The sequence below is a fragment of the Podarcis cretensis genome (assembly GCF_951804945.1).
Source record: "Podarcis cretensis genome assembly, chromosome: 3".
NCBI classification, from domain to species: Eukaryota; Metazoa; Chordata; class Lepidosauria; order Squamata; family Lacertidae; genus Podarcis; species Podarcis cretensis.
This window is the reverse complement of record NC_137172.1, coordinates 88,591,058-88,617,558: the sequence shown is the minus strand read 5'-3', so window position 1 is coordinate 88,617,558 and position 26,501 is coordinate 88,591,058. Positions and strand designations below refer to the sequence as shown.

The window sequence follows — 26,501 nt, the reverse complement described above, 5'->3', positions numbered from 1 at the left end:
GGTTTGCTCTCTGTGAGCTTGTTCATATGTTACCTTAGCAGCATAGTTGCTGCTTCCCCCAAAACCATTCTACACTTTCCTCAATTTATGAAGTTTGGTAATCACATGAGACAAGTTGATCAACACTACAAGCTAAGATGTGGTCGTGGAATTGTGATGCCCCATTCTTCTGTCTCTTACATGTATGTGTGCGCACACACACACACACACACACTTTTTCTTCATCATGAATTACCGGGGCAACATGTGATGTGAAACCAGCAATCATGCCCTTTGCATAACACTTTACTCATGAACATGAATTTACAAACATACAAACCACACCTCTGCTAAAATGTTAATAAATGAAAATCTGTTCTTAACTTGGAAAACATCTAACACTAGCAGAATAATATCTAAAGGTAAGAATGGGGAATAGCAACAGAGCAACATCACAGACTGCGTTGAGAGTATTTTCCCCATTCCATTCCTTTATTGTTTCTTTGGTTCACTCTGCCCTGCGTTTCTGTCCTGAACCCCTGGCCTACCTGGGAGCAAGTTAGTATGTCAAGTACCCAGTCCAGCATCAGTCAACATGTCCAAAGTACAAACAAAGCGCAGTCCCACAGAGATCCTTGAGCATCCAAACTGAGGTCCATCAGCATGGGCAGTTGAGCAGACCCAGCACCTCACCTCTGCTGCCCTTTTGTACTTTGCATGTTGATTGCAACATCTGGGCTTGATGAAGCACGAGACCCTCAGCTGTTCCAAGCCTACTCCAGCTGAGGAATCACACCCCTCCTCCCAGAGATAGCGAGCCCCACCTGGTCAGCTAGGGAGCTGGGCTGTAGGACCGTGCCTACCTCAGCCTCCCAGAGCACCCCACCCCCTGCTTCCTACGCTTCGCTTCAGAGCCTGCAATGTTCATGGAGACACTGGGCACTGACCCCCATCCCCTGGTCAACCACCATCACCTTGTGAGTACTTCCTACACCAACCTCTCCTTCCCATTCCCAGTTTGCCCTGGTATGTTCCAGTCTCGGCTACATCCTTTGCCAGGATCCTCTTCCCCCTCCCTGTTGTCCTGCCAGTTCATGACAATTACACTCCTCCTGAATTCTAGTGTAGCTGGGTGAATTTCTAAAACTATCTCTGGATATGGAGCACATGCACAGTTTGCCATAGCTTTCAGAGCATCAGTATCTTTGGTTCCTACGCATAACACGTGCATTGATGAAACAATGTGTCTACAAAAATAAATCTTGATGGAAACATGCCACATCAGGATTACTTTTCTTCTTCTTTTTTGCAGCATTTGATGATGCACAGTGTGGGGAAAGATGCAAATGAATTGAAGGGCACTGAAGTTATGAAAAGAATGTAGCGTGCTTTGTACAAAATTCAGAAATGAAAAAAGATAGTTTCTCATACTTCAGAGGCAAAACTAGGTATCTTAAAACTCAAAGGGAGGAATTCAGGGTTCTGCTAAAACAAACATTCCCTCAGTGCATGCATTTATGCTTGCCTAATGGAGCAACCTCCCCTTTCCCAGCATGTAGTTCTAGGTGTCTCTCCAATACCCCGGAGCCATTTGCAGGGGAAATGGGGAGAAGGCTCCATTGCTCTAGAATCATAGAATCATAGAATCATAGAATCATAGAGTTGGAAGAGACCACAAGGGCCATCGAGTCCAACCCCCTGCCAAGCAGGAAACACCCTCAGAGCACTCCTGACATATGGTTGTCAAGCCTCTGCTTAAAGACCTCCAAAGAAGGAGACTCCACCACACTCCTTGGCAGCAAATTCCACTGTCGAACAGCTCTCACTGTCAGGAAGTTCTTCCTAATGTTTAGGTGGAATCTTTTTTCTTGTAGTTTGGAACCATTGCTCCGTGTCCGCTTCTCTGGAGCAGCAGAAAACAACCTTTCTCCCTCCTCTATGTGACATCCTTTTATATATTTGAACATGGCTATCATATCACCCCTTAACCTCCTCTTCTCCAGGCTAAACATGCCCAGCTCCCTTAGCCGTTCCTCATAAGGCATCGTTTTCAGGCCTTTGACCAGGAGGCTTTGCACTGGCTCCCACTAACAGAAGTATTTAGTCGAATCCAGCCACCAATTCAGTTGAGGGAATTTTCAGAAGCCCTCCACAGATTCACAAATACCATCACTGGATTGAAATTGTCCACTTCAGTGGACTTGGCTGTGTAAATTGGGGACTGGGGCTCAAGTGAGCTATGGCTATACAGGTGTTCTTGGACTAAACTTCCACCATTCCTGACTAGTAGCCACGTTGACTGTGGATGATGGAAGTTGGGAGTCCAACAAGATCTGGAGGACTGCAGGTTCCCCACCCGTAATGTAAATGTCTGAGATTGAGATCTTGTTATGTCTTTGTGTAATAGGATTTTGTTGTTATTGCTGCATAAAGGAGAGGAAGATAAAAACGTTAGTTGAAAATGCCATTGCTAATTAATCAGTATCTTTGCCCCCGCCCCACTTGCTATCTTAATGATGTTCTTTTTTCTCCTTTGCCATAATTTACCTGAATTTAAGATTAGATAGTAATTTTTCTAATTAAAATGTCTTCATTCGGCACAATTTGTCTTTGAACTTTGTACTCTACTTAATAAGGTGAAGATAATTTTGTTTCATCCATAGACATTGAATGTTCTGTATTAACAGCTCACAAAGCACTCATGTTCATGCCACCAATTAAACGGGCTAATTATTTAATTAAATTACTGAATAAGAAATAAAATCCCGACTTTCTTTATTCAATTACTCTTTTCTCATGTTACATGAATAACAGCTCAATGTTATTCAATGTATGATTTGTTAAACAATTTCTTTATTGCTTAATTTAATCACTATGATCAGATGAATGTCAGAGACTTAAGATGTTTTTCAAAAACTGCAACTTTAGTGAGAATTGTGTTTAACAGACATAATACTTGAGTGACGGGATCCCAGTATGAAAGGATGCTAGTCATAACCTGCCTGCCAGACCTATGGACTTGATCAAAAGATGACTGCCATGGACTGATCAGCCACATTACACTTCTGCACCAAGTCGTTCATCTTCCACATCTAGAAACAACTCTAGTCACTATTCTGCTATACCTATCCCTTTAGAGGCAGATAGGAGTGTGAGGAATGGAAACTCTGTAGTATGTCAGGCATAATACTAAACCACGGTTCACCAGCACCACCTTCTGGAAACAGACTTCTAGAAAGGAATGGAAGCACAATAAGGCAGTGTACCCATCACCTAATCTGGGCAGCCTATATGGAAGGATACCATCATGGGTAGAGTCAAAAGCAAGCTTGCCCTTTCCCTGTTCTTCTCCCAGCATAGGTCATCCATCATGGTGACCATATTGCCAAAGCCATTTCTGTGCTAAAATCAAGACAGAAACGGAACATAATGTGTGTGGACTACCGCCACAGGGAGAACCCAGCTTAGTTTGACATCCTGACTTCCTCTCAAGTCAGACAGAAGTTGCTGTGGCTGAGATAACAGTAGTTTGCCTAGTGCAGCCTGGAGAGTTCATGACAGAAGTAGGCTTTGCACCAGGAATATCCTTGTTGGCATGCTACGGTAGAGATGTCAGGCTTGTATTCAGAACCTTTTCCCAGACAGGTGAGCTGCATAATCAAAACTGATCATGCCAACCATCTGTTAGGAGATTCAGCACTAATTGCAGTATGCATGCTACCCAGGGCAAGATGCAGTTGTGTGTTGTTTTTTAATTCATGCAATACTCTTTTGCCCATCCTGGAGGGAATTTGGATGCAGAGGCCTTTCTGGAAATGAACTATGGTATTTTACATTTATCTTTCATTAGTCCAATCGGAAAGCTATATTTCATGCTCTACAGGACACTTCTTATGCTTGGTTGTCAAAACCATATACAAATATAGCATCAGAAGGCTGATATTTAAAACAAAAAGCCTGGAAAAGTGAGGGGGGAAGAGGAACTATTTATTTTCGTATTCATTCATTTATTCATTTAACTTGTTAGTTGCTTAATAGTAGCAGTCTCTAGATGACTTATGACAAATTTAAAACAGAAGTTTTAAACAGCCATAGACCACTGTAGGATTAAAAAAACCTTTCAAAAGTAAAGAAAACAAAAATGTTCTCAACTATTTAGAAAGTCACCAGCAAATAAGCTATAGCAACCAAGTCATCATGTTCCATAAACTGCCTGAGATAATAGTTTTCACCTGGTACCAAAAAATACATTAGTGTCAGTGCTAGGCAGACCTTACAGAACACTCCACAGACAGGAGACTACCACTATCGCCCTGTCCTTTGTTGCCCCTCTCTGAAGCACAGACCTCCCCACACATATTTCTGGCTGAAACCTCAAGCTAATCAGCAGCCTGCTAGGGTACATATCCTGCTTGAATTTGCCGGAGTGGAACTGCCACAAAAGATTGTATATGATCTGTTTCATTATCTATGTTGTTTGGACATAAGATGGCTGATCCAGAGGCAGGCATTTAAAGAGGAGGTTTTCAGTAATTTCCAGACACCAGGAATAAAGTTTCCAAATCAATAAAGAAAGCGAAGTAGCAAAATCTAAGGGAAAGTTGCTTCTTTTTTGCACTTTTTCAGCAGTCTAGGTCAAAATGACCTGGTCTTCAGCCAAATAAGAAATGCTGTTTATGGAGTTGCTTACATACAGCTCCCCAAGTACTTTTTCTGCTAGTGTTTATAATGAGAGCAGCCAAACCAGGCTCATTTCATGCCAGCCAGTAGATATCCCCTATTTCCATCAGTCTTTTTGTTATTATTATTTTTAAAAAGCTGAGTTTTGCAATCAATCAATCAATCTCCTTGCGTAGAAAAAGTGCATCGTATACATGGATCAGAACGCAACATAGTTAACGAAACATAGTGGGAGATACTTTAGGATAAAACTGTCCAGACATTGTTAGGTGTCAAAATGGCTCTTAGGACCTATGGTGATGTAATTTTATAGCGTCACTCAAAAATCTTGCCACATTCTTTGACACATGAGTTCTTCAACTAGAAAAGAACATGTGCTGCTTCTCTTAGCATTCTGGTCTTCCACATTCCTACAAAGTGATGATGGGTGGGTGATGGGATCCGTTGATTCACAAGGATTGTGAAATGATTGCCTTTGCAAAGCAAATCTTCCTTTTTAAAAATTCAGGGTTGAGCATGTTTTTTCCATTTAAAATTCTGTACATTTGGTCATAACCATTCGTTATCTCTGTCAGCAAAGAACAAATTTTGATGGGTGATTGTTATTTGTTTCAGGGCACATTGAATCCCTATTGTGCACTATGGGATGATTCAAAAATGTAAGTAACAGATGTTTATTGCTATTACTTGGGATTTAATATTCCAGATCACATCAGAATGTTTATGTATCCAGTAGATAAAAAGGCATGATTATGAGGCACTAGGAACTAAATACATAACAGCACTGATATGCTGCATAGCTAATTTCAATGTTTTTGCTTTAGATATTCATACTAAAATATTAGAAATCATGCACATTTGTGTGCTGTCATGTGTCATGGTATAGATCTGTTAAAAATCACTATACCCATGTGGTTGTGGCAGTGCCTAGATGTGCATAGAAATCTTTACAGGAACACATGATTTCAAGATGATGCCTGAGGATTAAATGCCTGTCTCTGCTTTCGTTACTGGAGAGTTGGTTGCTGGGCAACATATTGAGTACAGTGTCGACTTTTAAAATAAGAATATCTAATACTTCCTGTGGTTGATGTAATGGATTCCAGTTACTGATTTCAAAACTGATAGCTTAAAATATATTTATTACTAGATTCCCTTCAGTTTGTCAAATAAACAATTAGGAGGTAAGGTTTCCTGTACTAGTGTAAAGAAAATGCAAATGAATACTTCAAGTGTTATAGAGATGTTCATGTGTGCTTTTCTGTGTGCATAGTTTGGATTCATGGTAGCAATTAGTGGTAGCTCTCTTTCAACCATCACTAAATATCATAGGCTGATCAATCTTTTTCTCACTAAAATCAATGAATGCACCAAGGCTGCAATCCTAAACACACTTACTAATGAGTGCTTACTCATACTTCTTTGTACCCATGCATAGGATTATGATGCAAGGGTGCAATCCTATGTACCCTTACCTAGATGTAAGCTCCACTGAATGCAGTGGGGCTTCAAGTAAGCAAGCACAAAATTGAATTGTAAGAAGTTCAGTGTTGAAGGCTACATCTTTATTAATTGTCCTGTGTACAGAGAAACATTTTTGCACATTTTTTTTCTCCTTGTAGGCATTTCTGTATGTATATTAGGAAACTATGCTGCTTTACTACCAGTTGAATGACTTTAACCTCTACTCGTCCCCTTTTTAACCAATGTGGTCTTGAATGGTTTGACAGTATGAGTTTCTGCGCTAGTCCTGCAAGCCTCTTTTCAGAAGTAGCTTCTGACAACTAAGTCCTAAAAATGACTCAGAATTTGCAATTCTCTCCATCACTTGTTTGCTGCAGATTTTATATAGTGCAATAACACACACACACATAAATGTGCAAATATATTTATTTGACTATGCAACAATACATTTGTTACTACAGAGATGGTTTTGTAATGCCTATGTTTCAGAGGTCTATTCCCAATGCCCTACTAATCAGTAACTGGGCACGTGTGTAGGGGCAGACTTTGGAAGTCTTTGGTAAGATGGTACCCTGAGCGAGGCCAAAATTTGGTGCCCCCAAATGGATCTTCGCTGTTATGGATTTTAACAATTTTGGGGCCCCTTGGCTTGGCACCCGACATTACTGATTTTCATTATGTTTCTCTACAGAACCTCCCCAGAAGAGGTTACAACTGTAGCGTAGGTGCTGAGTCCTTGGGGCCCTGAATGCCATGGCTCCCACAACATTTTAAATGAGGGGACCGGTGTGGCACAGCCACGTGTGCAAATTATGTCAGCATGCCAGAGGGTGCGATGATGTCAGCACACACACGCTGGGGGGTATGATGACATAATACATGCTAGGGGTGTGATGACATAGCATGCATGGCCCGGTGATGGCTCGCGGCCCCGGACACCCGCAGTCAGAGGGGCCAGCCAGCCCCACTGAACCCTAGTATTGTTCATGTGATTTCATTATCTTCATTTGAGAGAGAGTGAGTGAGCACTGAGCTGAGCTTTAAGAGCCTGATGTTGTCAGAGGTGAAGAGGCTGTTTTATTTGCTGCCAGTACATTTCAGTACGAGCCTGCAGTTTTTGGCTAGCCTTTGTTCAACTGGATGGATACACACACACACACACACACACACACACACACACACACACACATATGAATGAAACTTGATGTGTCTCTTGTAATGTGTACATGTACCTATCATTTGGAGAGCAAAGAGTCTCATGGTGTCCCACCTTCAAAACTAACAAGGTGCTTCAGAATTATTGGGGCCTTTTATCACAAGCGATTCATAAACCACCTTTCTGTCAGAAAAAGGAACTTCATGCTGCTATTTTGGGTGCTACAGAAAGCCACTGATTCTGAAGAAGCATTTCAGCATTTTAGTATGTACTTGGTAGTAGTTAGTACAATTGCCAGCTGTGCTCATCTACATTTAAAACATACTTGGGGATTCAGAAAGAAAAGACAATGATTAAGGGTGCCCCTAGGCTGTCAGTATTTTGCAGGAGTGATTCAGTCGCATGCCAGGACTTAAGGTTCATGTATTTAAAGAAGATCAAAACACTATGTTAACCTAGTGGAACAAATCCACTTTAAAAAATAAAAAATGGGACTTTTTGCAGGTTTGAAATCCTTTAAAAAGTGTGAAATGAATGAGCGACTAACAGGAAGACATGCAAACAGCCCGCAGGAAAGTCAGAATGCATGCAGGATAAATGCTCATAGTCATATAGCTGTCCCACAAACAAATCAGAAGGAAAGCTCAATAAAGACCAGATATTATGTAGCCTCTGTGTAAGTTTTGTGCAAGCAAACCAGGGTGAATGCTCAATCAGTAGACCCCCTGGAAGAGCCACAATAGCTCGCTCCTGCATATAGACCTATGCTGCTGTAAAAGAAAGAGGGCCTAGAGCAGAGCTTGTATAATTTAGCTCTATTTTGTAGCCACCCCCTGCAGTGCAGTGGGCTCTTGTGCAGGCTGGCTCCATCTCTCCTCCCCTCTCCTCCTTCCTTTGCCCATGCAGAACATGGCTGTCTTTCAGTAACATATTTTAGGAATCCCTGAAAATGACATAAAATAACTTATGCTAGGAAAAGGTTCCAAATTTCAGGCAAGGAAATATTTCACTGGGAGTTTTAAAAATGGCTCTCCTTGAAGCTGCTTAAAGCTTTTCAATAACTGGGGGGGGGGGAATCCAGCAGGAGATGCATTAGTCATCCGAGAGTAGGTGGGACCATAAAAGATTGATGCTAAGTACCATTTGTTACGCTTCTGTAATTTATCAAATGGCTTTTGCAACTGCATGCTGCTTATGCATTTTATGGAGCTGGTGCTTTTTTCTCCAGCCTCTGAGCTTAAGCTCATCACCCACAAGAGGTCAGAAAAATGTTCTTTTTTTTCCACCTTTCATTTTGCTATCACTTTTTTCTCTAAACTTCTTGGGTGGGGGGGGGGAGAGAATGTAAGGACATAATGTTAACTGAGGTTGTTTTATGATTCATTACTATTTTCCCCCCTCAGCAGTGATTTATGATGGAGTATTTTACTCTATTTGATTATGTTATGGAATTTGTATTCTGATACTGTAGGCTTTGAATTAGAGTGAAAGCTCCTAGTGTGCTAGCATGGAAGGATACTTAGGCTATATAAATCTAAATAAAATGTGCAGCGTTGCGCCATTGAACAGATGCATAATAGTAAGGCTGAATTCCCCCCCCCTCCAGGTCTCTATCACCCTCTGTTTATACTTACATTCCATTCTATAACATCAAATTTTCCACATGTGGCAGGTTGAGAGTCTTGATCCACTGTTTATAAATCACACAAAGCTGGGATGTCCTCACAGCCTTCAAAAATAAATGGCATTTTGCTTCGGTTGTTTTGCAGTTTATATTTGGCAGTCCCTTTGGCGCCGATCCAGCAAGAGAGTGGACTGTTTCTAGTCAGGAGTTCTTGCTTATTCACTGCTGACTCTGGAAAACTGGGGAAAGCTTTAACTGAAACTGGTCCTCATTTCATTGCATTGCGTAAGATCACCATGAGCAGAAGAATCAATAGCCATATCCTGGGCCATGCATTCATGCGCCCAGTTTGCACGCCACTTTAAACTACTGTTAAGCTTAACTATGGTTTAAAGATTGACCATGCAACGTGCTGGTGCACGGAAAGAAAATCGCAGCCTCTTCTGTTCTCCCTCACTCCTGCTGCACAATCAAGGACCCGAGCTGTGCTTTAGCTTAGCATTTTGCCTGAATCCAGGCTCATGGTTTGTCTCTCCCGAAACAAACCGTGAACTGTAACCAAGGCTTGTGTTTGGTTTATCATTCATGGTTTGTGTTGGGGAGACAAACTATGAGCCCAAGTTCAGACATAACACTTAAGTCGTGGCTCATCTCCTGGTAGCATGGCAACAGCAGAGTTGGAGAAAAATGAGACAGCTGCATTTTTTTTCTCCCTGTGCACCAGCATCCTGCTTCTTCACCTTTAAGCCATATTTAAGCTTAACTATGGTTTAAATCAGGGCTAACCAACATAGTGCCCTCCAAATATTGTTGAACTACATCTCCCATTAGCCCCACCATAGCCAATGATGGGAGTTGTAGACCAGCAACATGTGGAGGGCACCATGGTTTAAAGAGACATTCAACTGAAGCCGTTACAACACATTACAACACCACTGTGTTTTCTGCTGTTCTCACATGTTGTTAATGGATCCACTGGAAAATGGGGAATATGTTTTTAAGAAGCTATTTACTGGTGAATATTTATCCATGGTACGTTTTAGGGTACATTTCAGGGCCAAAGTAGACATGAATGCAACTGACATGCACATTTTTATGTAAATAGCCATCAGCTGGAAAACGGAGCAGCCTCAAAACCATAGCGACCGGGAACTTAAACTATTTCTCCAAGGCATGGCAAAATATTTGTCTTGCTCAGATCAATTTTTCCTCAATGTTCATGAAATTTCACACAGATTGATATTCCAAAACACCAGTATTCTGGGGAGAGCAGGGAATGTTTTCATGACCAATTTTACAATAACACATGAAGCTTATTGTGATGAGAATCTGAACAGCCTAGCCCACTTAAACCTTTCTTCCTCAAATTGGTAGGCATTTCATCACAAAAACAAAACAAAAAAAACCTAGCTGAAAGCATTAAGCGGATTGGCCTTGTTGCCAAGCAGATTCCGGCTTTTATTAATGGTAATCTTAGTGAATTGGGTGTTTGAGTTAAGCAGTCGCAGTGTTCCCCATTCTGCTTGCAAACTGCTGTAGTAACATACAAACAAACACAAAGAGAACAGTAGCAACAGCAGTTTGCTGCCTGTGAAGCAGTTGCTCCAGCTGTTCCTTTTTGTCTTCTGGGGTATTTGACTTGCATACAGGACACATGCACCCTATGGCTTGGTTTCCTTGTACTGTGAATCATCACACTTTCTTCCTGCTTCTTTGCCCTGCTGAGATCCAGCTTTGCCATGGAAGCATATTTGATGGTAGCAAGATGAAATAACCTTACAAGTAACTCCTGTCTTTCACCATGATTTTGGTCCTTGCCGCTGCTATCTGCAGGTCCAAGTGTGTAAAATGAATGCAAACACTATTATAGAAGGTGTCTGACCTTAAGGATCTGCTTCAGCTAAAATGGCACAACATGATTTATGCCGTGGCCACGAAAACAGCTGCCAAGTCTTTAAGTTATAAAGCTGTGATCCAGCATCTAAATCCCCCCACCTTCTTCAAGAAAGGAACACCACAGATTTCAGGAGTGGGGAGGCAAAGAGATATTAACATTTGGGTGGAAGGCTCTAGGGGCAGCAAGATCCAAACACCCATTCAAGGCTACATTGCTAAAACAAAACAAAACAAAACCCCATTGTGTTTGGATAATCAGTTATTTATTTATTTATTTAGTATACCACCCTTCATCCGAAGATCTAAGAATGGTTCACAACTAAATAAAAACACAAAATACATAATAAAAGCAAGAACAAAAACAAAACAATAACTCCCCGTCCCATAAACATATTTAAAAAGATATAAACTGGTGTCCTAGTATGCTTTTATCCTAATAACTGTAGCAATGTTTTCAACCTAAGACATACTTTTTTGTTTCCTTTTGGCATGCCAGAGGTACAAATCCCATGCATTCATGCCTACTACACAAGGACATGCATTTGCTTACAACAATGATCACTCAGTGTGTAGCAAGTGCAAGTTGGCCAAATATATAGTCATATTGGTCTACAGAGGATAGACACATGTTCTAAAACACAGTGGAGTGACTACGTGGTCCAAGGTCAAGATGAGTGTGGCAGTACTCATTTAAAATCCCAGTGGACTCCTTCCTGATAGATGGAGCATGTTCATCACTTGTCAAATTTTTTCCTCTCTCCTTGTAACATTTACTCAGATGTTCCTGTTTTATTTCTCTATACCTGCCAGCAGCAGCCAGTAATGTGGAGCATTGAGGTTACACAGGTAATCCTAGATGAGGCGGGATGGAGGAGAACTTGGCATGGGGCTGCCATTTCCATTGACATGTATATTTCTGTGCTGTTGCTAAACCCAAAGAATCAGACCCCTGAATAAACAAAGTTATTTGTATTGTTTGTCCCAAGGACGAAGCTAGTTTTTGTCTGGAGATGGTTACCTTAGAAACAAACATGCCTTCTTTTGGTAACCCATTTATTCTCATAATTGGAGTTCCTTCAGAGCAACAGTTTTTTCATGGTGTCACCGAGTTAAAAAGTTTGAGCAGTGTAAGGTTCATTTAGCATATTACAGCTTCTGAGCAAGGCACGACTGTCTCCATCAACTTTCTTCTTATTATTATTATTATTTGGCGATCACTCTTAGCCGAGTAAGATTGTCACAGTGAGTCCGTAAGGGACTGTAGAGGCCAGTTCTGGATCCACATGTCCTACCACGTCCTTCCTCTCCATCAACACACTGCTGACAAAACTACTCACAGTGGCTTTTGATGAGTCTACAGAGCATCCAAGCCACACTGAACCCATCAGGAAAACAGGGTAAAAAAAACACACACACCCAAAAACTGAAATCTCAGATATTGCCTTCCTAAAGCAGAAGTGTATTTATTGATCTGTTTCCTTACATTTGTATTCCATCTTCCTTCCATCATGGAACCCAGGGTGGCTTGCATGTGGTTCCCAGGCAGTCACTCGCCCAGGCACTGACTGGACCCAAACCTGCTTAGCTTTAGTGATGCAGTTGCTTCATGCACCTTCAGTTGATGCTCTGGAGTAAATAAGACCTGTTGTTGTTTTGGGACAATCTTAAAATTAGACACAGATAGAAACCTGAGCACTAAGAATTTCTTCTTAAATGTTTTAGCGATCTTTTACCCATACCATTTTGTGCAAGTTGAACATCTAGTGAATAGCAGTAAATCGGTAAGTAATTGGACAAAGGACACTTTTCTCTCTCTTTTTAATGGTCTTGCACATTTCCAAACAGGTTAATGTTTTTGTCTCAAGGGTGAGTCAGCAGGGGGATTAACCATTAACCATAATTCTAAACCCATAATTCTCTCCTCCGGGTCAAATAATGTTTATTGGTCTTCATGTAAATACAAGAGCAACATATAACTACCGTAACTTGTCCAGTGGTCCATTAAGTTTTGTCTGCAGTACACAGTACATGAGCAATATGTTTATTTTTTCATTATCAATTCAAGTATCCTCTCCCATAATTTTGTGTTACTGCTGGACATTTTTCAACTCAGGAAAAAAGAGAAAGCAACTGGTAATGGCTTGTGTTCCACAATTAAATCTGATTTCTTCTAGAAAGTCCAAGTTGTTAGGCTTTGTGGTAGAGAAAAGTTTTAAAATAAATTGACAGGTCCTTCTATTCTGAATTTCTGCCTTTTGCCCTGTAGCTTAATTTACCACTACCACTCCCATCTGTTATGTCCATTTGTTCCTTACACTGTATTGCCTCCCCACTCACAAAAAGATTCTGAACTCTTTGAAATACAAGTATTGCAATTTGAATTAATGAAAGTTACATTTTGCTCATTTGCATAATTTATTCAGAGCATGGTAAATTGGTTGCGAGGTGTGGGTGTGTTTTTTGTACAGGATGTGATTTTTCTTTTTGCATAACAGAACTGCCAAACCCTTGAAAAACAAAACAAAAAGGCTACATGTGGTCCTGGAATAGCTTCTCCTCCTACTATCAGTTTTCAACTTCTTTAACCCAGCCTTTCGTGAATAGTCGTGACCACATCTCAGGAACTGCTTTATTCCATTTCAGTCATGTTTGGCCAAATTTGCAAAAACGAAAGCTCTGTGGCACTTTAAAGGCTACATCCTTTCTCACTATTTGATAGCTGGGGCAGGGATGTGGGGTGAGATTAAGGAAACAACATGACTTAGTCAGGAGCACCCTCCTTATAAATCATGAAATTTGCAAATTTCCTTTCTGCTTATGTGCACCAATAACTTGGTTCTCTCACTCTCATTCAGCCCTTCAGGTCCTGACCTGAAAATGCAGAAAGGGCAAACCGGCTCTCATGCTGACTAATATTTAGAGTTTGCACATTTTAATACAGCTGGAAACCTGAATACTGTACCTCTGTTTCGTGACAAAAGAGCAACCAATATATTTTGGAGGTGTAAATTTTGAAGAAGACTTGTGCTTGCAAGTCACTACAATGAAGACCAGTTTAAAAGTTACTTAGGTTATGTTTAGTCCACCCTAATCTGATGAGTCTGGCAGTGCTTTTGCAAGGTAGAAGTTTCATTGTTTTCAGTAGGGGATATATTTATGTTTGAGTCTCCCATTAAGATTGTGGCTTTTAAATACCCAATCCTATGTATGTTTACTGATAGTAAATTTAACAAATCTTATTCCTAAATACATGGTTGTAGCATGGCCGTCCAGATGTTTTGGAACTACAACTCCCATCATCCCTAGCTAACAGGACCAGTGGTCAGGGATGATGGGAATTGTAGTCCCAAAACATCTGGAGGGCTGAGTTTGCCTATGCCTGCTTTACAATATTCTGCTTTTAAATAGTGTGTTTGTAATGCTGGGTTGTATGCCAGTGTTGCAATTTTGCTTCTTTATCTGTATCACGTGTGAAGCTGACAGTAATCAAATGCGTAAGAAAGAAAAAGAATGCAGATAAGTTGGTTCACTTGAACTCTTGAATGAAAATGTAAGAGACAGGATTATCAAACATGTACATAAATGATTTATGAGTAAGTGGAATGGTGCACGATTTTGCACTGCAGTGTGTTTGTTAATTTTACACTTCATTGCATGCCATCACAACTTGGACAAGGTTTCAACTAACATGCATATTTTAAGAAGCATAGAGAAGTCAAGAAAGTTTATTTTCTTTGAAATGAGCCCCGGACCAGCAAGGTGCTTATTATTTACATAAAAAAAATACATCATGCTGTTTTGCAAAATTAACATATCCACATATCAGGATCTGTTGCGCCTACCTGATTGCAGAGTGGGAGTAAGTTTGGCAAAAATTAAGATGATTCATTCGCATAAAATCCTAGCACTACATCGCAAGATTGCCTAAAATGGATATGGTATGTTAGCCCTTTGTGATGGTGGTACTGTTGTACACCTACTATTGAGGATAATGCTGTCATGAAAGTCTGACCTGCCCTAACATGTCCCTCTAAGATAGGCAGGTTTTCCTGTCTTCCATCATGTCCAAGCAGAGAGGTCACTTCTCCCTTCCACCAAGTCTGAACACAAAAACTGAGGAAAGCTTGTTGCTTAGCAAGGAAGTTGGACAAATTTGACAGCCCCATCTCTCAACTTCCCAAATGAGTTTGGCTGCATTGGCCGTTGCATTTTTTGGCACAGGTGGACTAGGTAATCTGGAGTCGTCTGAGAAGCCACGGCTCATTCTAGTCTTCATTTCTGAATTTTTCAAACATTCCATTCCATAGCCAGACAAAAATATCACCCAAAGGTATCCAGACTGAGAACTAGCTCTCTCGCTCTCAAATGTGCTTCTGCCTGCCTATTTGTTGGAAGACTTGGACAGGTGGGCACTGTCAGAGAGGGAATCCCTTGTGCACATTCTGAGGCAACACAGTCCCACAAGAGGTTTATATCACATGCATTTCCAGAAATTTGAATTGACTGTGCTGGGATTTAAAGGAAAAATAGGTGTGGTCCATGTGCAGGGCCCATGCTGATGGGAGAGATGAGTGTGGATCTGCCATGTGAAGTGTACTGTGCTTCACCTGATAAGCAGGCCAAAGACAGAAGTGATAGACTGGTGGGACTGAGAAACACCTGGGATCAGCAATGCGAGTGCAGATATTCTCAGAACATCTGAACACCTCAGCTTTGTAAAAGCCTTAGCTCTGAGGTTGCACTCCAGAGACCAGAATAGAGAAACAAGCCAGCAGCAACAGCCTGAGTAAATGCATCCCTCAAGATCAGCTAGCTTCCATCTTCTGAAGGCAGAGTAAATGTATTCCTCAAGATCAGCTGGCTTCCATCTGCTGGAGGCATTGCTAGCTAAAGTGCTGCACTGCCTAGCCCTAGGACATCTGAGGTATCTTGAATAAAGACATGGAGTTTAGTCCCTCTTACTATCTTTTGTCTAAATCAACAACCTCTTGGACCGTGATAGCCAATGTAGTGTCCTCCAGATGTTGTTGGACTAGAGCTCTCATCTGCCCCCCACTAGCATGGTCAATGGTCTGGGATGATGGGAATTTGGAGGACACCACAATGGCTACCCTTCCCCTAGGAACTCTCTTCGTAGTTTAAGGATTGGTAACAGTTTGGGACTACGGCCTCCAATGATTAGGGGATGACTCAAGGAGTCATTTCTCAGAAGACAGAGGCCTCGCCGTATACTCTTTTGCCTATCAATGTGACAAAGTATGCATAATATTTTAAACAGGAAGACAAATGCAAAACTTTCAAAGCAATGCCTTGAGGACATGCATTCTTGTTTTGTTAGTTTCATCTGACCAAATATTGAAATAAAATGCATTCAATTTGGCTTTTTATCTTACCACAATTAAATGAATATTTCATTTTATATGAGGTTACTCTGTGGCTCAGCTTTATGATGTACTGCACTGCATCTAGTCTATGACTACACTGCCTTCCAGAAGAAATAGATACAATTTGCATTTAATTCCCACCCCTCCCTTTTAAATCATTTCACATTCTCTATGCAGGTTAGACTGATTGAATTCCTTTTGAAAGATAAATACTAGAAGCCAAGATTATGTCCTCTAGTGTTAGACAAAAGGAATATATTCATAGGAATATGAGTTTAAGTTCCCCACCCCACCCCTTAAAAAAACCATTAAAATAGCTTGCAAGAAAAATAAGAAATAAAATTCTGATTTATTATCCCCTTATAGACAGAGTATTTTCTTTAGGTTAGTAAAGACAAAGTTCATACTACTTACTACATTTGTAAGATCTTTTATTAAGCTCATGCGGGATGGTCATATTTAGTAAGACTAATACAAAAATATACTGGGATTTAAGCATATTTAAATGGAAAGTATTAGTGTCAAATGAGCATCATCAGGCTAAGAGATTTCACTATAAAGGCTCCCTCTTGAATAACCACCAGATTATGGATGAATAGGTTTTATATTAAAAAAAAAATACGGCTGAAAGTATTACATTGTTGTGATGATTTTTTAAAAGAAATGTTATTGTGTTCCCTCATAACATTAACTAGGATTTGAATATATTTTGGTCTTGGCTAATTAGGAGAAAGCAATATGTACATAGACACTTGAAGTGATGTGCTGGAGAATATATTCCAATCCATTCTATTATTCTTCAGTAATGGATTAAAAAAAACACACACTGCGAATCTGAATCCCATGTGCCGCAGTTACTGCTGCAAACATGACATACACTTCTACTTATTGCAGAGCACAGTCCACAAAGCACTGCATTTTAGCAGAAGCTTATGTTGAAGCTATATCCCATCAACGGCTTTGAAATGGTTGGCCTTATGACCCCATTGTGCTAGGAGACAAAAGTAGATGGCACTTTTGCATATCTTAAACTGAGACTCTCAGGTCAACCTAATAGGGGACCAATCCTAAACTGTTCAAATAAGGAAGGGGGGGTGACATCAAATGGATTACTCAGTTACTCTACTGAGCCTAAATGAAGCCTTTTCATGATATACAGCAATGCACAAAATGCTCACCTTTGAAGTCCCGGAATTATACTTTGATATCTCAAAAGTATCCAAAAGTCCTTCAGCGTCCCAGTTAGCAATGCAATAAATAGCATGCCTTTTGTTAGAACCAGCACTTTTAAGCAGAAATTGGCTGCTGAAGAAATTGGTCGCCTACATATAGCCCTGACTTATAAAGGAAACGTTTGCCTTTACATCAAAGATAGCTCGATATAGTAATTCTGTATTAAGGTTTTGAGATGCAGTCCGGATTTATTGTCGCTCACATGGAGAATACTTGAAATTGCCTCCGTGTGGCAGCAGCTGCAAGCTGTCTGCACTGTCTCATCAGATTCAAATCCAGTCCCCACCCAGTTTGTCCATGGGCCATCACTGAAATTGCTTCTGCTTCTCACATTATGGCTGACAATGAAGGGTTATTGAAATAGTCACAGCATGATAGCCCTTCCTCCTTGCATTAAGGAGTTTCAAGTAGGTTGATTCAGTTTGAAGACTGGCCCTCATGTACCTTCTCTCCTTGTTAGTATCCAGCTTTTCTGATGCTGGCTTCTAGGAGACCATGGAATGCAGAGACCATGGAATCAGTGCAGCAAGCTTATACAGTGGTACCTCGGGTTAAGTACTTAATTCGTTCTTAACCTGAAGCACCACTTTAGCTAATGGGGCCTCCTGCTACCGCCATGCCGCCAGAGCACGATTTCTGTTCTCATCCCGAAGCAAACCCGAGGTACTATTTCTAGATTAGCAGAGTCTGTAACCTGAAGCGTATGTAACCCGAGGTACCACTGTACACACGAATGGCTTGCTTTGTGGGGAGGCAGACTGAGTTCTATGTTATACTCACATTGTAAGAAGAGACATATTAATTTGGCTTAACCTGTAGCACCAAACCATGATTTGGAGTTACGTTAGCTTCTGTCTTAAAATTCCCTCCTCTCATCATATGCTCTGTGTTTCTCCATATCTCAGTAAATCAGTTTGCCATTTTGCCTAAATTGACCACAGAGGTGCCAGGTATACTGTGTGTGGATTGGCCCCCTGGCGTACCTGTAAAAGAGGAAAGAAATTTTGAATAAAAATTGAATTTTTCTGCCATATGCAAATTTCCAGGTGGGACAGAGTGTCCCAAATAAACTGGGGGCCACACACCAGTAAATATATATATATATATGCCAGACAGAATGGTATCAGGTGATGCTTTTTCCACAATTGCACTTCCATACATGAAAAGGCTTAATCCATTGAACTGATGGCAGCTCTCCCTGAACGACCAACCCTAAACCATGCAAAGAATTCATGTTTCAAGCTACTGTAGGTATTTCATCCATTGATATTAGGCTGGCCATACTACATTCTGTGCAAGATCCCCCTCACATAGTATTTCAGATGGTGGGGTGAGGAGCGTGTCAAAAGAGATTTAAGATTTACAGCAGCAAAGGTTCAGACACCCATTCTGGGACAAGTGCATGACTGAACAGTATATTCTAAAACCGTTTGTTGGGATTATGCCGATTGCATGGTCGGCGGTTCGAATCCCCGCGGCGGGGTGAGCTCCTGTCATTCAGTCCCAGCTCCTGCCCACCTAGCAGTTCAAAAGCACCCTTAAGTGCAAGTAGATAAATAGGTACTGCTTTATACTAAATAAGCAATTCAGAAATTACTCACTTCAGGTATGCTTAACCTATACTATTCTTAAATGTGGATTGGAAGTCCTAGCATTTTGGAGCTTTATTTTAATAAAACTCTTGATGCAACAGGCTTTTGACAAACTGGGGAAACCGAGAGCATGAAGTACGAAGTGTGAGAATTCATACAACACAACATACACCTTGTTTCTTTTCTGTCAAAGCAGGTGGGGAAAACCTTGGGCCTGGGAAACCAAATGCACAACACTCTCAAGGGCCAATGAACCTCTGCCCAGACCATGCCGCTTCTCCCTAGGCCACACTTCCCACTGGCCCAGCTCCACTCCCTCCTTAGTTCTTTTGAATATTCTTGAAGTTTGATTACAACAATAAATAAAGTGCATGACAAGGTTTTTGTTACTGGGAACATAAGGGGAGCTCTCCTGGCTCAACCAGCCTATCCAGTCCAACATTCTGTTTTCCCCAGCGGCCTGCCTGTTGCCTATGGGAAGCCAACAAGCAGGGCATGAGGAAAATAGCTTTCTCGGTCTCCTGCTGTTGTTCCCCAGAGAGTGATATTCACGGGCATGCAGCCTCTGTTACTAGAGGCAATACACAGTCATCATGACTTGTAGCTACTAATAGGCTTAATCTCTGAATTTGTACAGGATACTAAGAAGAAGTAGAAAAGCCAAGAACTTGTATATAAATCTCTCTCTCACACACACACACACACACTCACTCACACACACACACACACACACACAGAGAGAGAGAGAGAGAGAGAGAGAGAGAGAGAGAGGTGGGTGGGAGGAGGGGTCCTGTTTTCTTGGAAACTAATAAAAAAGAAAGATATAAGATTTACATTCAGCAATTCCAAGCACCATTATGGGTTTCCACCACCTGTTCACTCTGCTACTTGGTAGAATAGAATATACAGTTAGTCACAATAGATCAGATAGCAAGCATTCTCAACATAAAAGGAGATAAAATTAAAGAACAGATTGCTGTCTTTTAAAAATGTACTTTTCTATGCTGTTGCATCAAGCTTGCTGTATCAGAGGGGGAAACCTGCTGCATTAAACAAACAAATATCCAATTCCTCTTTTATATTGTAGGCTGCCAGTAGTGTCTCTTTAACAATCACTCTTTCTTCCTAGTTTGTAATTGTTTATCTAAGAAGGGTTAGGTCACATGCAACCTTTCATTTCCTCTGAGCTTTACTGTGGTATCTCAATTTTCTATCTGGGTCATCTGGAGCCAATAGAAAATATAAAAAGCAAAGTGAAGCAGTGCTACAGCAAGGATTAGAACAACAAAATAGAAATATCTCCTATGTCTCAGCATTTATTTTAGCCTCTAAAACCATATTGTGCTGCTCAGAGCTAAACCCTGCCTCTTAGAATTCATTTTAGAATTTCAATAACTATAACATCTGAGTGCAGAAAATGGAGATTATTCCTATTGTTTCAATATATACCGTATTTTTCGCCCTATAGGACGCACCGTCCCATAAGGCGCACCTAGTTTTTTTGGGGGGAAATAAAGGGGGGGAAATTATTTTTTTTCCCAGGTGCGGGGCTGGGGCGGGGGAGGCCCGAGCTTCCCCCGCCCCAGCCCCCAAACAGGCAGCTCTCTGCAAGCCGTGGGAGCCCAGCGCTGGCTCCCGCTGCTTGCGGAGAGGTCCGCGAAGCCTGCAGAGCGAGAGGGGTCGGTGTGCACCGAGCCCTCTCGCTCTCCAGGCTTCAGCGAAAGCCTGCATTCACCCCATAGGACACACACATTTCCCCTTCATTTTTGGAGGGGAAAAAGTGCGTCCTATAGGGCAAAAAATACGGTAGTTTGGCAGAATGAGACCTGTTTACTTGCATCACCCTTCTGGGGTGTAGGGAATCAGAGGATTATTTTTTGTTTTCTTTGGAGAACTTCAGGAATTATTCAAAGTGAAGCAAGTCCCCTCCAAAATATGGTTGACAACTAGATTACATCCACATCTTACATTTAAGACACTCTTATACCACTTGGCTTCCCCCCAAAGATGCACAGGAACCATAGTTTGTTAAGCGCCCATGCACAGAATTATCTTTAGCATATGTAAAAGAGTTATCTGAGTAATGAGTTGTCAGAGAACAGAAGACAACCCAATTGACAAGGCCAAGCAATATCAGCAGTAAGATGCAACCAGCACAGTGTAGTATGGTAAAATACTTGACACATTGTGGTTTGTAAAGAGAATTGTGCAGGCAAGTGTTTGTTACTCTAGTCAAAAGCAAACAATAAAAACAATTGTATGTTGCTGTCTTTTTATTTACATTATTTAAATAGGAATAAAGAGGAAACATGGTCTTTTTTTCCTTGTCCCTTGCCATCGTCCCCTAACCCAAATCTGAACCAGGTCAGAAAATAAAAAGGGAGGAGAACAAAGAGGGAAACAGAAAGTTTGTTGCGTGTTTAAGTCTCATATAGGTCCAGGAACACAAATAATGAGTTTGATCCGAAGGTTTCCCTCTACATGAAGAACATATCTTCCACTCATGGAAGGGCTCATTGATTTGCAGCTTACCTAGGTCCCCACAGATCTATAGCTCTGTCTGTTTATACATCACACTTTAACACTGCACGAGAAAAGTTAAGATAAATCCAAATTTGTTCTTCCTCCATTGTTTGCAAAAGCTTGCAGAAGCTGTGGCATAAGGTGAAGCTCAACATCTTTCTATAGCACCTGTTTCTTACAGCACTCCATGAACTTGGGCACATGGGGTGATATCTGACATCAGACATACTTAGAGCTGACCCATGGAAATCAGTGCACTTCAGTCTGTTAATTTTAATGGGCATGACTTGGTTGGATAGCACCCATGGTTTTTTGCAAGTGCTAGTAGGCAACTATTTTCCGTCTGCTCCTGGTTCTTTGCCTACACCACAAGTGTGATTCTGCTCATGTCCTGTTTGTGGAATTCCAAAGTGCAACTAGCCAGACACTGAGAGAACAGGATGCTGGACTAGATATGCATTGGTCTGATCCAGCAGAGCTTTTCTTATAGTCTTACGCTAACCCTGGACTCAGCTAGATTGGTAAAGAAAAAGTGATTTATATGCATTGTATATGTGATATAACACTGTGCCAGCAGATGTCTCTGTGAAGTCCCATTTTCCCCTACCAGATTTACGCGTTTAACTGAAACACTTCTTTGATGTGTCTAGATCCAGCCCCTATGGAATTTAGCACATTAAAAAAAAAAAATCAGCTTTTTATTGTGAGATCAAGAAAGTTCAGGTCTTGGTGTGAGGGTTATGGTCAGCTCTCCAATATTATAACATTGACTACTATTCTATGTCATCTTCCTGCTCTGCATTATCAGGAAGGTAGGCAAGGTTCTGCATCTTCTGGTTACCTGAGAAACTTCACATGTCCTCAGTTTCCACTTTTGTAAAAATTTCTTTCCTCTGCTGACAGAAAAATTAGAGCTAAAACTGTTAACATTTGCCAGATTGATGTTGTGTGCTCCCTGTTACAGAGTAGAAATGGTAACAAATAGGAAAATAGAACACTATCAATCGGTTTGCATGACAACAGTTGAAACGAGAATGGAAAGTGGTCAGATATTAATTCAGTTTCCTTGCAATCTGAAAACTCAGTCTTGTAGGCCTCTGCAAATTTCCTTCCTGGGATTCGACAGAGCTGTCAAATTGTGTTTAAAGTGATGTAAGACTCTGCATTCCAGACTAGGTAAAGGTAAAGGTAAAGGTACCCCTGCCCGTACGGGCCAGTCTTGACAGACTCTGGGGTTGTGCACCCATCTCACTTAAGAGGCCAGGGGCCAGCGCTGTCCGGAGACACTTCCGGGTCACGTGGCCAGCGTGACATCGCTGCTCTGGCCAGAGCCAGAGCCAGAGCCAGAGCCAGAGCCAGAGCCAGAGCCACACACGGAAACGCCGTTTACCTTCCCGCTGGTAAGCGGTCCCTATTTATCTACTTGCACCTGGAGGTGCTTTCGAACTGCTAGGTTGGCAGGCGCTGGGACTGAGCAGCGGGAGCGCACCCCGCCGCAGGGATTCGAACCGCCGACCTTTCGATCGGCAAGCCCTAGGCGCTGAGGCTTTAACCCACAGCGCCACGCATTCCAGACTACTAACATGCAAATAGATCCAATCTCTGGCTTGAAGGATAAATACCTGGGAAGTACGAAGTCTTTTACAGCAGCCCTTTATGTGTTCTTCTCAACAGTGTTGTTTCTCCTGGGCCTCAATACCTGTCAGAACAAGTGTGCGCCATTTATCAGTTTATATGGGCAAAGAATCAATCAGGCTAAATATTCTAACTTTACAGCTCCCTTGTCATATTTTCTTAATAATGAGTTGGCCTGAAATTTGTGAAGCAGAAAATTCAGCCTCATTTTGCCTAGTGACAAAAGCAAAGGAGACCACCCTTTTCTGATTTATTAATAACAATTGCACCTCAATATTTCTAATAGCCTCTTAAATCATCTCCAAAAGCTAGAAAGCTCACCAAGTAACGATCCAGCTGTCTCTCTTAATATTCTGAAAGATATAAATTCAACTAGAATGAAGTGGCTTGTGTCACTTTTTTCTCCTTCTCAAGCCCGAAGAAACTGCCACTTTTATGTGTTTGTATATTAAAACTAATTTAACAGGGCCGATAACGGTCACAGTTTACTCTGGAACTTATTAAGCTGCAAGAATCGTGCATGTGGATTACTGATGTCAGCAGACAGTGCTACATAACAAGAGTTAATTAACAGTTAAACAGCATTATCACAAGTCTATATTATAACAAGAGTTTACTGTATTGTGACACAGATATTAAAATCCTGCTCTTCTGTGTCAATATTTGAGTAATTTCACATTTTCCCAGGTCCGTGATAATTTTGAAAAGAAAAGATGTTGGCCATCCTCATTTCAGGCATCCTTTAATTCTTATATTCCTGCAGTGTGCAGGAGAGGGCATATTCAGTTTAGCACTATATCACATTTTTTCTCCTTGTATTAAATGTTATGCATTCTTTCCAGGAGGATATCATTTTAGATTGAATCATGTACTGTAATAAGCAAAATGTGTTGAAGTCCCAAACAACTACAAGAGCAGCAAAAGGACAATCAATATTATTTAGAACATAGTAGTTAGTGTGCATTTTTTTAAAAGGATCAAGCCCCAAACCTTTATTCTGCTGTCTGCTAGATCCTGGTAAGTCAATATGTGTGAGATGTGCTGTGAATGAAGACTGTAAATTGTGGAACAAGAAGTCCTTTGACTAAAGATGTTGCTACATCTGTGAACTTGTGAAATGGTCATGCACATCCCATGACAGGCTTCCTCAACCTCTGCCCTCCAGATGTTTTTGGCCTACAACTCCCATGATCCCTAGCTAGCAGGAACAGTGGTCAGGGATGATGGGAATTGTAGTCTCAAATCATCTGGAGGGCCGAGGTTGAGGAAGCCTGACCTATGATCTTTAACCCCCACCTCAATCTATATTATAAGGATTATACTGACCTACCTTGCGGGGATTGTTATAAGCATTAGGGAAGACAATGTTTTCAAGTATTTTCAAGTATGTGCTACAGAAATGCTAAGAATTAATATTGTGCATTTGTACCTTCCGTTGCCACACCATTCTGTTTTCTGTCAGCGATATTTTAGCATTGTTCAATTGTTTCAAATGGACAGAGAAAAATAAGAAAAGTGAGTTAAAAATTGAAATGGCAGTCATAGGCTTAGATCCAAAGATAAATTAATTAAAGGAATTTCACAGAAGGAAACCTTACTACCCCTTTCTCCCACTGGTGGAGGAAGTGGGGAGTGGTGGGTGTGGCCCACCCCTGGTGTCATCCCTGAGGAAGGGTGACATCGCTGCCCTGCCCCCCTGGGATGCTCACCGCGGGCGGCGCACCCCTGGGGCGCTCACTCCGCCCCTGCAGGTGGCTAGCCCCACCCCTGGGTGCACAGCATGTGCGCCACTCTGGATGCCTCTGCTTCTCCCCCCTGCAGGCCCCTAAATAAGCTGCCTTAGTGTGTGTGTGTGTGTGTGTGTAGATAGATAGATAGATAGATAGATAGATAGATAGATAAAGGTAAAGGGACCCCTGACCGTTAGGTCCAGTCGTGACCGACTCTGGGGTTGCGGCGCTCATCTCACTTTATTGGCTGAGGGAGCAGGCGTTTGTCCGCAGACAGATTCCGGGTCATGTGGCCAGCATGACTAAGCCGCTTCTGGCGAACCAGAGCAGTGCATGGAAACACCGTTTACCTTCCTGCTGTAGCTGGGACCGAGCAACGGGAGCTTACCCCGTCACAGGGATTTGAACCGCCGACCTTCTGATCGGCAAGTCCTAGTCTCTGTGGTTTAACCCACAGCGCCACCCACGTCCCTAGATAGATAGATAGATAGAGTATATATATAGTATATCAGACCAATGATTCATATAGTTCATATCACATACCCCACGTGACCCGTAAAAACTGAAACATCTTGGTTTTTTCTCATGAGAGGAATGTGGCCATTTTGGGTATCGTGATTTCACACCTGGTTTTTTGCCTTTGGTGTGTTGGAGGTTACGGTATCGTCTACACGGACTGGCAATGGCTCCCCAAGGTTTCAGACCTGCCTGTAGATGCCAGGGATTGAACCTAGGTCCTTTAAGCATGCAAAGCAGGTGCTCTATCACTGAACCATGGCCTTTCCCTAATAAATCTCTCTTGATAAGAAGAGGCCTAGTGGATCGAGCCAATGGCCCGTCTTGTTCAGCATTCTGTTCTTACAGTGGCCAACCATATGCCTATAAGAAACAAGAAAGCAGAACCTGAGCACGAGAGCGCTCTCCCCTCTGTGTCTTCCAGAAACATTACTGCCTCCCCCCCCCCAACTATGGAGGCGGAACATATAGCCTTCACGGTTAGTAGCCAGTGGCAGCTGTATCCTCCATTAATTTGTCCAAACCCTTTTTTAAAGCCACCCAGGTTGGTGGCCATGATTGCCTCCTGTGGAAGCAAGTACCATAGTTTAACGACCATAGTGTTGTGTGAAGAACTACTTTCTTTTATCCATCCTCAGTCTTCCAACCTTCAGCTTCATTGGATGCCCACTTGTGTTACAAAAGAGGTAAAAAAAAATTTCTCTGTCATCTTTCTCCATGTCATTGTTAAAAAGTAAAACCATTCAATAAAATGTCTACAGAGCTTTAAAAAATAATAATATGGATGCTACAAGGAGAAATATCAAGATGTCTGTTTATCCTCAAATTCTTATTATTCTTATTATGATTAAATACCATTTTACTGCACCTTAGTACTTCAGCATTGACAAGAATGGCAGGACCTCCATTCTAGCTTTATTTGCAAGAGCAAGAAAGAAAAAGAAACTGAGAATGGCCTTGATTTCAATGTTTGCTCCAAAGGGGGAAAGAAGCCTTTCAGTCCCTGATACTTACTGTATTTGTACTGTGCAGCATTCCATATTCATAATATTTCAGACTGGTTAATCTTGAGGGAAGTGAACAAATATA

At 41.5% G+C, this 26,501-nt stretch overlaps 1 protein-coding gene across 5 annotated transcripts in view; it reads left to right on the top strand.

Moving 5' to 3' along the window:
* Positions 1 to 26,501, top strand: part of ADGRB3 (adhesion G protein-coupled receptor B3) — a 458,204-nt gene that overhangs the window by 261,952 nt on the left and 169,751 nt on the right. For all 5 annotated transcript variants that reach the window (XM_079970372.1, XM_079970373.1, XM_079970371.1 and 2 more), the window contains one exon: positions 5,275 to 5,318. In XM_079970372.1, the coding sequence (XP_079826498.1) occupies positions 5,275 to 5,318 (44 nt within the window). The remainder of the gene's footprint in view (positions 1 to 5,274; positions 5,319 to 26,501) is intronic.